The 16,183-nt window shown below is 58.6% G+C and overlaps 1 protein-coding gene across 13 annotated transcripts in view; it reads left to right on the plus strand.

The window, feature by feature from the left end:
- Positions 1-15,758, plus strand: part of TBC1D16 (TBC1 domain family member 16) — a 102,431-nt gene extending 86,673 nt beyond the window's left edge. For 2 of the 13 annotated variants that reach the window (XM_064270610.1, XM_064270611.1), the window contains exons 4-12: positions 892-1,089; positions 2,636-2,783; positions 3,600-3,857; positions 4,360-4,508; positions 5,240-5,374; positions 6,441-6,627; positions 9,183-9,362; positions 14,237-14,383; positions 15,455-15,758. In XM_064270610.1, the coding sequence (XP_064126680.1) occupies positions 892-1,089; positions 2,636-2,783; positions 3,600-3,857; positions 4,360-4,508; positions 5,240-5,374; positions 6,441-6,627; positions 9,183-9,362; positions 14,237-14,383; positions 15,455-15,703 (1,651 nt within the window). In that variant the 3' untranslated portion in view covers positions 15,704-15,758. The other 11 variants (XM_064270613.1, XM_064270612.1, XM_064270614.1 and 8 more) reach the window with 11 other exon arrangements.
- The last annotated feature ends 425 nt before the right edge of the window (positions 15,759-16,183 follow it).

Genomic DNA, 16,183 nt, shown 5'->3' on the forward strand with positions numbered 1-16,183 from the left:
TAAGTGTTCAATCAATGTTCATTATTATTATACCAATAACAACCCAGGGTTTCCTGACTGAACCAGTACATTTTTTTTATATTTTATTTTTGTTGTTGCTGAGAATATACACAGCAGAACATACACCAATTCAACAGCTTCTGCATGTACAATTCAGTGACACTGATGACATTCTTTGAATTGTGCAACTGTTCTCACACTCCTTTTCTGAGTCGTTCCTCCGCCTTTAACATAAACTCACTGCCCCTAAGCTTCCAATCTAACCTTTCGAGTTCCCATTGTCCTTTTGTACCCATATAGACAGATCTTAAAAGAGCACAGTGCTCAAGGCACATATTCTTTACTAGTTAAGCTAAACTGTTGTTCGGTTTTGAGAAGACTCGAGGGGATATTTTTGGTTTAAAGATTATCTCAGGGCAATAGTTTCAGGGCTTCATGCAGCCTCCATGGCTCCAGTGAATCAAGAATTTTTCAGAATAGTGAAGCAGTTTAAGCCCATACAGGAGCCCCGCGCTGTCTAAAATTATCAGGAAACAGTTACTGTGGTAAGCACTTTATAGTCATTTATTCTACGCAAAGCCCTGTTCTTATCCTCACTTTATAATGAGGAAACAAAGGCTCAGAGAGGCTCAGTGACTTGCCCGAGGTCACACAGCAGGGATCTGTTGGACTGAAGTAGAACTGGATCATGAAGACACTTTTCCATCCACATCACAGTATAAATGCCCTCGACCAGCAATGGGGTTCCTACATGCATCCAGCAGGTGTCTGTGCAAGGCTGTCCCCCCGCGTCTGCATAAGTGTGTGTGCTAAGCTCAGCGTGTGTTAAAACGAGTCCCTGGTTTCCCCTTCGCCCTCCCCGCTACCCTCTCCCCCGTGGTTGGCATGTAGAGAAACGTGTGACCACCCCATGACCTGCTCCACCAGCTCCCCGTCCAGCGCGGACACCAGCCTGCGTTTCCCCGAGAGCAACGGGCTCCTGCCACCGCCACGCTGGGAGGAGCCGCAGAGGGGCTGTGCACTGGAGCAGACCTGTGGCGTCTTCCGCGTGGACCTGGGGCACATGCGCTCCCTCCGCCTTTTCTTCAGGTCAGGACCCTCGGCTACTCCTGGAAGGAGGCTGGCCTGTAGTCCGCCCGCGTGCCAGGCCGGCGGGTGGGGCTGGGGCTTGGTCCCTTTTATGGCTGCTTAATTCCCGGTGTAGGTGCAGGGCGCTGGCTGGCCCCCTCCATCGCTGCCACACTGGTGCCCACAATCACGGTCTGGTCTAGCCAGGTGCCTTCAGGGTGATGAGACCCAGCTGTTGCTTGGATCTCGGACTTGGGGAAGAAACCCAACAGGCGGCTTCAGAGAGGGACAGGGACCACGGCTTTCTGGATCAGGGCCCCCTTTCTTCGTCACAGGGGGTCATCCCTAGTTTCCTGCCTAACATTGTTGCTGTCAGCAGCTGTCGGGTCAGCCCCCGACTCATGGTGACCCCGTGTCAGCAGAATGAAACGCTGTGCAGTCCTGCGCCATCCCCTTGATTGGTTGTGGATGGGACTGTTGTGATCCACAGGGTTTTTGTTGGCTGGTTTTCCCACTTAGGTGACCAGGCCTTTCTTCCTAGCCTGTCTCGGTCTGGACGCTGTACTGAAATCTGTTTCACAGCAGCACCCTAAGCCTCCACCGACAGACAGGGGTGCACTGGCCAGGAACCCCACCCAGGTCTCCCGCGTGGAAGGCGAGCGTTCCACCACAGAACCACCAGTGCCTAACGGAACCAGTTGCCATTAGTTGACTCTGACTCACGGCAACCCCACGGGTGTCAGAGTGGAACTGTGCTCCATGGGGTTTCAGTGGGTGGTTTTTCAGAAGTAGATCACCAGGCCTTTCTTCCAAGGTGCCTCTGGGTGCACTTGAGCCTCTGACCTTTCAGGCACCAGCGGAGCTGGTTAACCATTTGCACCACCCGAGGGCTGTGCCTAACATCCACGGGTTGCCGGGGGTCTGAGTGGACTTGATGGCGCCTGGCTCCTGCCAAATCACAACGTGGAATCCCTCCTCCTTTATACCCCAGATGGCCCCGTTTCTGACAGAGAAAGCACCTGAGCTTCAGGGTTGGAGGCTCGACGCCGGGGGCGGGGGGGCCCAGGTCCAGAGCCACGGCCCAGGCACTGCCGGGTGTTTAGCAAATTTCCCGGAATGTTCTCCCAGAGTGCCAGCAGGTATGATAGAGGTGGTCCCTCCAGGAGGTCCTCTTGGAGGGACTGTGTGCTGGTGCGCCCCACCTTGTCTCCTGGGCTCAGCGGCAGTCCCACCCAATGCCGGCCAGCACCCAGCATCCACCCCGGGTCTTCCAGAGAAAAGGGGCAGATGATGGGGAAGGTCACTGGGCAGATCTCTGGAGAGGACCCACAGGAGGGAACCAAGCCCTCCTTCCCAGTAGCAGCCCCCCAGACGGGGCTACTCTGCCTCCTCAGCAAAGGGACAACGGCTTTTGCTTCTGGCGTCATTCTGCACCCTCCCGCCCGCAGCCCACCTCCCTGGGCCCTCCCGTTCCTGCCTCTGCTGTCGACAGTGCCTCTGCTCACACGTGGACCAAACCGTGTTTGCACACTCATCAAGCTCTCTCTCCCTGTGCCCTGGCCCTCAGTGACGAGGCCTGCAGCAGCGGCCAGCTGGTGGTGGCCAGCCGGGAGAGTCAGTACAAGATCTTCCACTTCCACCATGGTGGCCTGGACAAGCTGGCGGACGTGTTCCAGCAGTGGAAATACTGCACCGAGACGCACCTCAAGGACCAGGTAGCCCCGCGGACAGACGGACGCATGGACGGACGGACAGACGGGTGGACACTGCCCTGGAATGGAGAGTCCTCACCCTCTCCTGCTGGCCACAGGGTCAGGGAGGAAGACATCAGTGGCTGAGACCCTTCCATCCCCTCTTCCCAGGCCCGGGCTGCAGTCTGGGTGCCCAAGGGCCCCTGGAACCCAGGGTTGTCGGGGGCTGGCAGAGCAGCAGCTTTGGATCTGAAAAGGGTCTCCAGGACCTTTTGCAAAGTCTCTGCTGGGCACTTGAGAGTCATGTTTTGACAAGGCCTCCTGCCATATTTTGCTCAACCTACACACAAACGTGATAAGAGCTCTTTAATTATCTGTTTTAGATACGGTATGTGCTTATTAGAACGGGGCTGACTTCCACATTCCCTTCCTTCCCACCGAGCCCCCCGTGGCTCGCCCTTATTACAATAGCGTGGCTCTCCCCCCCATCCCCGCCACGGAACAACCTTTGATTTCTGAATGAAATGTCAGCTCCAGTTGTGCCCGGCATCATGACTGCCCCTGCGGAGAGGGCCCGACAGGCCAGCTCCCCGCACAGAACAGCGCACCCTTTGTGTGCCGCCAATCACGTGTAATTTACTGCAGTCCTCCTGGCCAAGGGGAGGCGGACCCCACCAGGCATGAATCCCACTTTTGCGGCCCGGGGTCGGAGTGGGGGGGCGGTGGTCCCAGCAAGGGGAGCCGGGTTTGGAGATGAAGGTATTTTCATTTTAATTACATCCAATTACACTTGCCAGCAAGGCCTTTGCAGGCATTGAGGCCGCTCTTCCCGCCTTTCAGAAGGGGCTTTTCAGCCCTGGGAAAAGCGGTTCCAGTGCCGGCAGCCGCGTGTTCGAGACGCCAATTGTCCCCAGCTGTCCTCCTGTCCAGCAGGTCACCGATGAGAAGACCTGCATGCGATTCTCCATCCGGCGTCCCAAGCTTCCCTCATCCGAGACCCACCCCGAGGAGAGTGTGTACAAGCGACTGGATGTCACGGCCTGGCTTGGCCACCTCAACGAGCTGGGCCAGGTGGAGGAAGAATACAAGCTTCGCAAGGTAGGGCTGCCTGGCGCCCACCTGGGAGGGCAGGAGCTGGAGGGATGGGGGCGGGGCTGGCTGCCACCTCCCAGTCCACGGGCCACCACCTCGGGAGGTCCTGTTGCCTGGTGTGAGGCACTGTGTGAAGGAACACCCCCTGTAAGCAATCAAAGCCACTGCGTTAAAACAAAATGCTGAGAGAGTTTGGGGGACCCGGTGTCAGCCTGCAATTCCGAGATCAGGGATTAGGGTGCGACGTGAGAACCACACGTTACTCTGAACGCTGCCCCACGGGGGGTTATTGACATTGAAATGAGCCCGGTTTGTGGCACGGATGGGAATGGAGGGCTGGTCCTTTCCCCTTCTAAACATGTGCAAATTGCCGCCATCTGAATCAAGGCATCAGTTGTCAGGAGAGCGAACCAAAGCCACCGCCTCACCGCGACACCCATCTCGGGGGCTTGGGGGTCCTTGAGCGGCCCTGGTTTCTCCCCTCCCCAACCGCTGCGGCTTCCTGCAGGCCATTTTCTTTGGCGGCATTGATATGTCCATCCGGGGGGAGGTCTGGCCCTTCCTGCTGCGCTATTACAGCCACGAGTCCACGTCGGAGGAGCGGGAGGCGCTGCGGGCACGGAAACGAAAGGAATACATGGAGATCCAGCAGAAACGGTAATGCCAGAGCCCAGCTGCCCGCCTGCACGCCCACCCCGAGCCCAGGCCCTCCCCGCTGACCGCAGTGGAAGTGTCATTTGAAAAGTTAATTTGAGGTGCAATTCAGCATTGATAACATGTTTCATGACCCATGGTTTCTTTGGAAAATGGGTCTCCCAGGAACGGGAGTGATGGAGCCAGTGAGTGCAGTCATGACCCCAGCACTTACGCCTCCCGACAACCACGGGTCTTTAGCTCCGACGTCAGGGTGCTAGAATTGTCCTTCATCCCACTGAGCAATGGGGTGGGGGCAGGGCCTACGGGGTCGACCCCAAGTCCTGGAGCTTCCACCTCTGCAGGCTGCGCTCAATTCTCCTCTCGGGAAGTTGTGACCTGCGAAGCCGAGTTAAGGTTGGGAAAGCCTGGGGTACACAGCACCCACCCAAGTCAGGGGACGCTGGGGTGACACCAGCAGCAGCATCCCAGCTCCCATCCAGGGTCTGGAAGGCACAGGGCAGGGGCCATCCCTAGAATGAGTGTGCCAGCTCAGTGAAGCCATGTGCCCGCTCAGTGACACCGTGTGCCTGCTCGCCGTCACCGTGTACCTGCTCGCCAACACCGCGTGCCTGCTTGCCAATGCCGTGTGGCTGCTGACACCGTGTGTCTGCCTGCTGACACTGTGTGTTTGCTCGCCGACGGCATGTGCTGACTCACTGATGTTGTGACCAGGCCTTGTGCTCCACACGCAGACTTTCAATGAAGCCCGAAGAGCGCAGAGAGTTCTGGCGCAGCGTGCAGTTCACTGTGGACAAGGATGTGGTTCGCACAGATCGGAGCAACCAGTTCTTCCGAGGGGAGGGCAATCCAAACGTGGAAAGCATGAGGTATGCACCCCTTCCCCGCCCCCCAGCCAGCACGATTCCCCCGGGTAGGCGAGTCACAGGCCAGCGAGTGGTGAGGACCACAGGCAGGTGTGGCACCCATCTGCCCTGACCACCTCCCGATCTGCAAACCTGAGCACCACCTTGCCCCTTGGGGCCTCAGTTTACCCTTCGGGAAGGTGGACAAGCCCAGCTGCAACCTTCTACAGGGGTCATTCTTCCAGGTTCATGTAATTAGTGCCCACAAGCAGCGGCTCATTAACTACTTAATGCTACTAATAGTGCCCCAGGGAACCCTGCAAGCCCTCCCCAGGGTGCTCAGCAAAAGGCCACCCCTCTGCTGGGCACCCACAGACGCCTCTGGCTTGGCTTACACCAGCCGTGAATAAGCCTCCCCAGCTCCCAGTGGGTGGTCCTCCAGCAAGGTTTCCACCCTGAAGCCACAAAGAGCTGGAGGCTGCCGTCTGTGACAGTCTGCTGCAGCCTGGCAAGTAATTGCACAAAAATAGCAGCCCATAAACATGTCCTTGCTAGCCCACCCCTGGTCGCAGGCAGCCGCCCATTAAGGAAATCAGACCCGCATTCCTGCTCACCCTCCTGCTAATTACAGGTCATTACCTTTTGCAGAAGGTCTTTAGAAGCAGTGGTTTACATTTGACTGCTAACTAAAGGTTGGCGGTTTGAACCCATGCAGCGACTCCACAGGAGAAAGCCCTGGCAATCTGCTTCCGTGAAGATCACAGCCAAGGAAGCCCTACGGGGCACGGTTCTGCTCTGTAACACAAGGGGTCGTTGTGAGTCAGAACTGACTCCATGGCAATGGGCACCTTTTGCAAAGTGAGAGCCGGTTGGTCCAGATCCAAGGTGCGGGCTCAGGAGACAATCCCCAGAGCTGCCCAGCACGAGCCACTTGCCCCAAGATGAAGGCACAGAACAGGGGCCTGGGGAGCCCAGGGCTGTAGCCTGGGGCTCTGCTGGCCAGGGGACGCACCTCCGGAAGACAGCAAGGGTGAGGCATGTCGTGGCCACCCAGCTGACCTCCCTGCTTCCCCCACCCCTGCACCTCCAGAAGGATCCTGCTGAACTACGCGGTGTACAACCCGGCCATTGGCTATTCCCAGGGCATGTCAGACCTGGTGGCGCCCATCCTGGCCGAGGTCCTGGACGAGTCTGACACCTTCTGGTGCTTCGTTGGGCTGATGCAGAACACCATCTTCGTCAGTTCCCCTCGGGACGAGGACATGGAGAAGCAGCTGGTGAGGCTCGGGAATGTGCACATGCATGTGTGCGTGACTGTGTGTGTGTGTGCATGCGTGTAGGTGCATGTACATGTGTGGGTACCCATGCATGTGTGCATGCCTCTGTGTGTGGGTGCATGTGTGTGCATGCATGCGTGTGGAGAGCACCGCAAAGGGGCTCTCACCGCCCTCCTCCTCTGGCTGCAGGGTCTGGGCAGCAATGTGTGGCTTTGCTGGCATGGATGGTGGTCATCAGGAAAGCCAGGTGGGGGTGTGGTGGATGGGATGTGATCGGCTTAGTGCCAGGTGCCCAGGGACAGCCCGGCCTCTCCAGGAGGGATGTGGCTCCTGGGTCAAGGGGCGTGCACCCACTCCAGGCTGCCCGGTGGGCCGCCCCCCCCCCGCCCCCGTGCACCTACATTCCAGCAAGGGCGCAGGGTGAGGAAGGCAGCCTCTGTCACACCTGTCCTGGGCAGGAACAGGTGCTCCCTGCAGAGCACCACGCAGCCAGGGCTCCCGAGTGGGGACAGGACCCAGAGGGCAGTCTCACCGTCCCCCCACCCCAGAGCATGAAGGCACTCCCCTCACAGACCCTGGGAGGTATCAGCCCTGCCTAGACCAGGCACCTCTGAGTGTGGGGAAGCAGGAGAGCTGGGCGGCAGGGCCAGGGAGCCGGCAGGGCCCACATGCTGCCCAGGACCGAGTCCTGGCACCTCTTCTCTGCTTGCGTGACACGTTGAGCACCAAGCACCGGACGCGGTCTCGGCCTCCTGTCAGGGAGAGGGCCTCAGCGGGAGCTGACAGTATAAGGACAGGAAGCCAGTGCACAAAGCAATGCAGAAATGGTCCCCTAACAGAGCCAGGGAGTGAGGGGGACTCCAGGTGCCATCTGGGAGTGAGGGGCACCCCGGGTGTCGTCTGAGAGTGCGGAATGCCCCAGTGTCATCTGGGGATGAGGGGTGCCCTGGGTGTGGGTGTCGTCTGAGACAGGTGAGGGAGCTGGGCCCTGAGTAGCCAGGCCATGTTGGCCCAGGCGGGTCACTTGGGTGAGGGTGGAGCTGAGCAGAGCCCTCAAATGCCAGGGTGAGGAGGGTCCTTTAGACTAACGTGCAGGAGCACTGGAGACGCTGGGTAAGAAAGCAGACAGCACAAGAGGAGAAGGGGGCAGGGAGGCCCCATGGCAGCAGGGGCTGGGGGTGACCCACCTATATGGCCTTGACTCCATGTGAGCCCAGGATGGAGAAACTGACCTGTGCTGATGGGGTCTCAGGGTCAGGATGGACCCCAGGGTGAATTCCCACAGGGCCTTGCAGCATCCACTGCTGTGTCTCAAGAACAGGACGTGGGTGTGGGGGTCATGGGAGTCCCTGCCCCATGGTGACCCCAAATTGCCACTGTAGCCATGGGTGGACCCTGGGGAGCCGGCTGCTCGCTGCATCATCCTGTGCGTGGGAGGTGGCGTCAGCCATCTGCAGTGGCAGCGGAGGCAGGGCCGGCTCTGACGCAGGTCCCCGATGAGCCCCACAGCACATGACTCATGGCTCCGGGGCCAGGGACACCGTGCTGGAGAAGGATTTTCCAGGGGGGCTGAAGCAGAAGCTGAGCCAGGCGTCTAACCAGGCCTGGCCAGAAAGAGCCTTGGTCTCGTCTGGTTGCACCAGAGGCCATTTGGGCTGGGGTCCTATGGACGGTCACCCACCTTGCCAGGACAGGGCATTAGAAACAGTCCCGGTGCTGGCCGCTGGCTCTGTCCCTCTACTTCTGCTCAGCCCCCCTCCCCTCCTAATGGCTGTTTACGATGCTCCGGGCCATACCACAGCCTCTAGAACAGTCTTAAATCTGGGATAAACTGGCAGAGATGGGTGTGACCCACAGTCCAGCAGCAGAATGAAAATAGGCCCGGACAGTCAATGGGCAGGTAGAGACGGCCACCAGCACACATGCTCTTCAGAGCTGGGGGGTGAGGACAGGTGCCCTTCAGGACTGGGGGGTGAGGACAGGTGCCCTTCAGGTCTGGGGCGGGAGGGACAGGTGCTCTTCAGGGCTGGGGGGTGAGGACAGGTGCCCTTCAGGGCTGGGTGGTGGTGAGGACAGGTGCCCTTCAGGGCTAGGGGGTGAGGACAGGTGCCCTTCAGGGCTGGGGGGTGAGGACAGGTGCCCTTCAGGACTGGGGGGTGAGGACAGGTGCACTTCAGGGCTGGGAGGTGAGGACAGGTGCTCTTCAGGGCTGGGTGGTGGTGAGGACAGGTGCCCTTCAGGGCTGGGAGGTGAGGACAGGTGCCCTTCAGGTCTGGGGGAGGAGGGACAGGTGCTCTTCAGGGCTGGGTGGTGGTGAGGACAGGTGCCCTTCAGGGCTGGGGGGTGAGGACAGGTGCCCTTCAGGACTGGGGGGTGAGGACAGGTGCCCTTCAGGACTGGGGGGTGAGGACAGGTGCCCTTCAGGACTGGGGGGTGAGGACAGGTGCCCTTCAGGGCTGGGGGGTGAGGACAGGTCCCCTTCAGGGCTAGGGGTGGGAGGAAGGCCCAGTATGGTGGGCTATGGGGCAGGGCTGACCGGCCTGGCCTCCCACCAGCTGTACCTGCGGGAGCTGCTGCGGCTGACTCACCTGCGCTTCTATCAGCACCTGGTCTCGCTGGGCGAGGACGGCCTGCAGATGCTCTTCTGCCACCGCTGGCTGCTGCTGTGCTTCAAGCGCGAGTTCCCCGAGGCCGAGGCTCTGCGCATCTGGGAGGCCTGCTGGGCGCACTACCAGGTGAGCGGGGGGCAGAAGTGTGTGCCCTCTTCCCTGGGGTCCGGTCTCCTCCTGCACCTCCCTGGGGTCCCCGTGTCCTCCTAGGGTCTCCTCCTGCACCTGTCTGGGGTCCCCGTGTCCTCCTAGGGTCTCCTCCTGCACCTCCCTGGGGTCCCCCTGTCCTCCTAGGGTCTCCTCCTGCACCTCTCTGGGGTCCCCGTGTCCTCCCCGGGGTCCCCGTGTCCTCCCTGGAGTCCCCTCCGGTATCCCCCTGCTCAGTGACTGCCGTGTGGTCCCCTATGGCTGGCTCCAGACCTTGAGATGCGCCTCCCAAGTTGCTGAAATGGATGCAAACTGCCCTCTAACCTTGCTCATCGTCGGCTCGGGCCAAGCTCACTGCCTCACAGTGGGTGGATGTGAAAGACTTGGGCAGGGCTGATGCCCTGCCTTGAGGGTGAGCAACAGGGGTCCACCCCAAGGAGCTGGTGCCTTGCCCCCTCCTCCCCAGCCTGCCCTGCCTGGTGGGGCCAGCTTACCCTCTATTGCCTTCTGGCACTTACAGCCCCAGACCCGCCCGTGGTCCCCTCCAAGTGACACCAGTTCCCACCTGCCACCCCCCTCCCCAGAGTCCCCTCCAAAAAGTCCCCTGGAGTAGAGCACCAGGCCTGTCATGTGGCCTTAATGCCCAGGTTAGGGACACGCCGGCGATTTTCAGCAATGGGCAAGTCTCTTTGACTGTAGCAGCCTTTGAAGAAAATAGTATTGACTCATCCAGGAGGCGCCTCAACCCTTCCTGCCAGCAGCACCGCTCACGTCCTCCACGAGGCAGCCCCATGGCTTTGACGAGCCCAACCTTTCCGCAAGATGTGAAACACCTGCCAGCATTTCCTGGCCTTCCTGACGTCACGGGAGGATTCTAGCTGTTGAAGGTGAACCAGGAGAAATTCTGAGCTGGTACTGCCGTGGTCGTTGTATCAAATCATCAGCTCACACCTGCTGCACTCTCTCCTGGACCCTGGCCAGATGAGTGGGCTCGCTTCCGACCGTCGTGGTTGTTGGGTGTCGTCAAGTCACCTCTGACTCATGGCAGCCCATGTGACAGAGTAGAACTGCCACATAGGGTTTCCTAGGCTGTGATCTTTAAGGGAGCAGATAGCCAGGCCTTTCTCCCGAGGAGCTGCTGGGTGGGTTCGAACTGTCAACCTTTAGGTTAACAGTCGAGCACGTCAGCGTTGTGACAGTGGAATATCAGCGCTAATAAAGGAAGCGGGGGCGGGGAGAGACCAAAACCCCAGATTGTGGAGAAGACGCCGTGTCTGCTCTGCGGGGTGTCACTGTGCGTTTTCCAGCAGCCAGGTGGGCACCGTCATGACATGGCGTTTAAGCTGATGCTACGAGTGAACTCTTAGTACCCTGCAACAGACGGGGTCAATTCTCAGGGCTCTTCCCACCCGTGCCCTCTCCGCTTCCCAGCTTTCATGAACTCTAGCCCACGTTACAGGAGGGAGGCCCACTGGCAGAGCTCTGTGGCTGCCATCTTGTCTGGAGTTCACCAATCAAGTCAATGTTGTCTGGAGACATTGGGTCTCATCCTAACCCAGTAAATGCCAAGCAGGAAATCCCTGAGTCATTGCCTGGGCATCCCGACATGAGAGGTGGGGGCAGCTGGAAGGATGAAGGGGTAGGGGTGGGCCGATTAGCCAGTTCAGTGTTGCCTGGAAGTGAGCCCTGTGGGGAGAAGCAGCGTCACTTTCAGGTGATACTTATAAACATTTCAAGTAACCCCGAGTGAGAAAAGTCTCCATTTTATCCTCATACCATTTGCTAGTTTGCTGATGGAGTAAGCCCCTCGGTGGTGCGAACGGCAAATGTGCTCGGCTGCTAACTGAAAGGTTAGAGGTTTCAGTCCACCCATAGGTACCTTGGAAGAAAAGCCTGGCAGTCTCCTTCTGGAAAATCAGCCATTGAAGACCTCATGGAGCAGAGTTCTATCCTGACACACGTGGGATCGCCATGAGTTAGATCGACTTGACAGTGGTGGGGGCTGTGGGCCTTCCCCGTGGCCTGGGAGTAGCCTGGCCCCACCCCACCCTGTTTGGAACATTCTTGCCCTTTCCTCACACCTTCCTCTCCAAGAGGAGCGCCCATCCTGGAACTCCTCAGCGTCTCCTCACCCTAGCCGGAGCTCCAAACCAAAACCAAACCAAACCTACTGCCATCAAGTCGGTTCCAACTCAAACTGATCCTATAGGACAGAATAGAACTGCCCGTAGGGTTTCCAAGGCTGTGACCTTTATGGATGCAGATGGCCACATCTTTCTCCCGCAGAGCAGCTGGTGGGTTCAAACCGCCGACATTTTGGTTAGCTGAGCACTTCAACCACTGCACCACCAGGGCTCCTTGGCCAGAGCTCCAGTAGCTGCAAAAGCATCATTCTGAGCTAGGGCAACACCGTGCCGGACGAGCTGGCAGAAAGCGGCTGGGCAGCCCAGGGCCTCCTGGGTCCCTCCCGGGGGCTCCGTGGGGCATCCCATCTGCTGGCATCGAAGCTCTGAGGGCGGATTGGGGAGTGTGGTTCTGCCTGGTCTGGGCAGTGGACATCCGAGACTAAACACAGACTCCCCATGCTCCAGGAGCGAGCCTGCATCAGAGGCAGCCTGCCCTTGAAGCATCTGCAGGAGAGCACCTCGGTCAGGAGCAGCCTCGCCACCAAGGCACCCCTTACTTGACGTCTTCGATCGGCTTTTGACAGAGGGTTAGAGACAGAGAGGCTATAGGGAGGGCAGAGGTGGTCTTGTCCTCCTCTCTATGAGATCTTCCTCTCCCTTCGTTAGCCACTAAACCAAACCAAACCCGGTGCCATCAACCCCGTTCCGACTCATAGTGAGTTATAACTCAGTGAAAACTGTCCCATCGGGTTTTTCAGGCTGTAAACCTTTATGGAAGCACACCGTCACATCTTCCCCCTCAAAGTGGCTGATGAGTCCGAACCACTGACCTTTTGGTTAGCAGCTGAGTGCTTAACCACAGCATCACCAGGGCTCCTTCGTTAGCCACTGGGGTGGTCAGTTTTATGTGTCAGTGTGGCTAGGTGTTGTTGCCCGCTTGTCTGGTCTCACACTAGTCTAGGTGCTGCTAGGTAAGTACTTAGTAGATGTGGTTATAGTTAGTTGGCCTTAAGTAAAACAAACGACCCTCCGTAACATGGGTGGGCCTCACCCAGTCAGTTGAAGGCTTTTAAGAGGGAAAGCTGAGATTTCCTTAAGAAGGAAGCATTCCGCCCCGCGACTACAATGTAGAAATCCTGCTGCATTTCCAGCCTGTCCTACAAATTTCACTCTCAAGACTGCAGCATCGACTCTTACCCAGATCTCTAGCCTGCTGGCCTGGCCACACGTTTTAAACTTGCCAGCCCCCCCAGGTCACAGGAGCCAATTCCTCAGACTAAATCCCTCTGTATAGATGAAGGCAGTGGTGGCTCCATGGTAGAATCCTCGCCTTCCGTGCAGGAGACCCAGGTTCGATTCGCGGCCAATGCACCTCATGTGCAGCTGCCACCCATCTGTCAGGTGGAGGCTTGTGTGCTGCTAGGATGCTGAACGGGTTTCAGTGGAGCTTCCAACAGGTTTAAGACCAACTAGGAAGAAAGGCCTGGCTATCTCCTTCTGAAAATCAGCCAGTGAAAAACCCTGTGGATCACAATGGTCTGCTGTGTTGTACGTGGGGTCACTGTGAGTTGGGGCTGACTCACCAGCAGGTACCAGCAACAACATATGTATCTCCTGTTGGTTCTGTGTCTCTGGAGACCCCTGACTAATGTGGCAACTAACTGTATGGTCAATCGGGGTCGTTCAGTCTGAAGGCAGGAGGACACACAGAAGGGGTAGTGGCTGTGCCAGCAGGTTCTTCCTTGCTGGTGTGTTGCACGGCCCACCAAGCACGTTCTGACCCAGGCTTCCACACAAACCATGTCTCAGAAAACCCATCCCGTTGCCACTGAATCGATTCCAACTCATAGTGACCCTATAGAACAGAGTAGAACTGCCCCTCAGGGGTTCCAAAGAGCGCCTGGTGGATTTGAACTGCCAACCTTTTGCCAAGCACCTGTAGCTCTTAACCACCGCGCCTTTACAAATAAGACATCAACGTAAGCGTAGGCCAGTCTTCAGAGAGGAGAGGTTTTCTTTGCCCCAAATCACAAGGTGACCCAAAGAGCTCCCCAAAGAACCATGGCAGCCAGAGGGTGCCCAGCCTGAGTGTCATCGGGTTCGGTTGTCATTGCCGCCTTTAGGTGCAGGTTCCAACCCTGGCCCCTGTTATGGATTAAATTGTGTCCCTGAAAAGATCTGTTGGAGTCCTACCCCTGGCACCTGCGAGCAGATGTTACCAGTTAACATGAGGTCATACTGGAGTAGGGTGGGCCCTAATCCCATCCAAGCAGAGTCCTATAACGAAGAGAACATCCATGGGGGGACAGTGGCCTCATGACCCCAGAGTTATGCTGCAGCTGCAAGCCAAGAAGCACCTGCAGCCCCAGATGCTGGGAGAGAGGAGGAAGATCTTCCCTAGACCTGCAGGGAGAACACTGCTGCTAGCACCCTGGTCTCAGGCTGCTGGCCTCCAGAACTGAGACAATAAAGTTTTGTTGTTTAAAGCCACCCACTCTGTGGTCGTTTGTTATGGTGGTCCCAAGCACTCATCTGGCCTCATTTGCAGAGGGAGAAACTGAGGACAAGAGAGGCCACATGGGGCCACGACCCGCCCACTCTGGCTCTGAGCCCAGGCCGCCTCTCTCTGGAGCCCTCCCCCTGCACGTAGCTTCCGCCTCCCAAGGCCAGGCTTGGGGCGGGGGCTGACGAACTCATCTCACTCATCTCACGCCCCTTTCCCCCTAGACGGACTACTTCCACCTTTTCATCTGCGTGGCCATTGTGGCCATCTACGGGGACGATGTCATTGACCAGCAGCTGGCCACAGACCAGATGCTTCTGCACTTTGGAAACCTGGCCATGCACATGAACGGGGACCTGGTTCTCCGGAAGGTGAGCGCCCTGCCCCCCTGCCCCACATGGCGGGGAAGAGGGGGAGGGGTGTGCACATGACCTGGGAGCTGGTTCTCTAGAAGGTGAGTGCCCCACCCCCCTCTCCCTACACTGGAGGGGGTGTCCCCACGCAGGGGAGGGGGTGCTGTGCACATGACCAGGGAGCTGGTTCTCCGGAAGGTGAGCACCCCGCCCCCCCACAACTTCAAGGGCCCTGCAGGCTTCTCCCCCCCAGGCGCACAGGTCACTCCCCCTCCCAACATACAGGCAAGCCTGGCCTGGCAGTCTTGGCAGCATGAACCTGGCGCTCTTCAGGGGCACCACCCCAACCAGGCCCCCAACCTAAAAAGCACCCCATGCTGGCCCTTGGGGTGAACGAGCTCCCCAGAGTCGATGAACAGACTCACCTAGAGGCTGGGACAGGGAGGGTGGGGGCATCTCACCAAGGTCAGCAGGACAGCGGGGAGGTGTTGGCAAAAGGGGAGGTGTTAGCTCTTGCCGCCACTTCCCAGTCCCCCTCCCTGCCCCTGCTGGGGATGAGGCTTCCTAAGGCTCCCTGGGGATTCCTACAGAAGAGTTGAGGAGGGGTCCCTGGGGGTCGGGGGTCGGTGGTACCAGGGTAGGGGCAGGGTGTGGTCCAGCACAGGATGGACCAAAACAGACTGCGCAAGGGTTGAACAGGAAGCCATGGAGCAGAACTGCTCGAGGGCGTCTGGTGGCACAGAGGGCATGGGCGGGGGTCCAGGCAGAGTGGGGTCATGCCAGCTGGGGACAGGCTGGTCCTGGCCAACTTGGGCAGGGGCCCATGCTGCTTTGGGCTGCCCTGCTCATCTCCCAGTGAAGGCCACTTGGGGAGCCTGCTCTGTTTTCAGCCACATGTGAGCTCCAAGGCCCTCGCCTGTGCTGTCTCAGTGGCCTGTGAATCCAGGCTCCCAGCCTGTTGTGCTGGGTGGGATGCAACAGGCAGGCCATCGGCACACAGTGAGCCCTGCAGGTGCTGTATGGCTGGCATCGTATGGCTGGCGTTGCTCCTGTCGCTGCCCCACCGGCTCACAGCCTCTCTCTTTGCAGGCAAGGAGCTTGCTGTACCAGTTCCGCCTCCTACCTCGAGTCCCCTGCAGCCTGCATGACCTGTGCAAGTTGTGTGGGCCAGGTATGTGGGACAGTGGCTACATCCCCGCCGTGGAGTGCTCCGGCCACCACGTGGGCTCAGACGGCTGCCCCTACGGGGGCATGGTGGAGACACCTTCACCCAAGCTCCCCCGAGAAGGCAAGAAGGGCCCGAAGATGCCTCGTGAACCCTTCGTCTTCCGCAGATAGGCTAGGCCTCCCATGCTGGACAAGGGTTGAGGGGGCTCCGGTGGAGGTCCTGGAATGTGGGGGGGGGGAGTGGGGGTAGGCGTGAGGGGACGGGGAAGGTAGGAACGTAAAAAAAATGCATTTGGGACACAGTAAGGGAACTTTTTTGTATTAACTGCAAAACTGGAGTCTGGAAGTGACAGAAGGAAGACCCGCCACCTGCCCAGAGAAAAGGCTGCTCTAGAAACGCTGGAACCAAACACCTGGGCTCACTGTCCAGAAGCAGGAGGTCCGCTCTCTCATTGCCAGCCCTCAATGGGTGTTAGCGTGTCCCAGAATCCTCGACTTCTTTTCCGGCCAATTCTTGAGCCCCCAAATGGCCCTGCCAGGGCAGGAGATGGTCTCGTTCACCCACCAGCACCGAAGGATGCAGGACAGAGCATCCTGTCCAGGCCCAGGGACATTTTCACAAGCCAGACACACCCCTCGCTGGGCCTCAGT

The sequence above is a fragment of the Loxodonta africana genome, chromosome 18, assembly GCF_030014295.1.
Source record: "Loxodonta africana isolate mLoxAfr1 chromosome 18, mLoxAfr1.hap2, whole genome shotgun sequence".
Classification (NCBI taxonomy): Eukaryota; Metazoa; Chordata; class Mammalia; order Proboscidea; family Elephantidae; genus Loxodonta; species Loxodonta africana.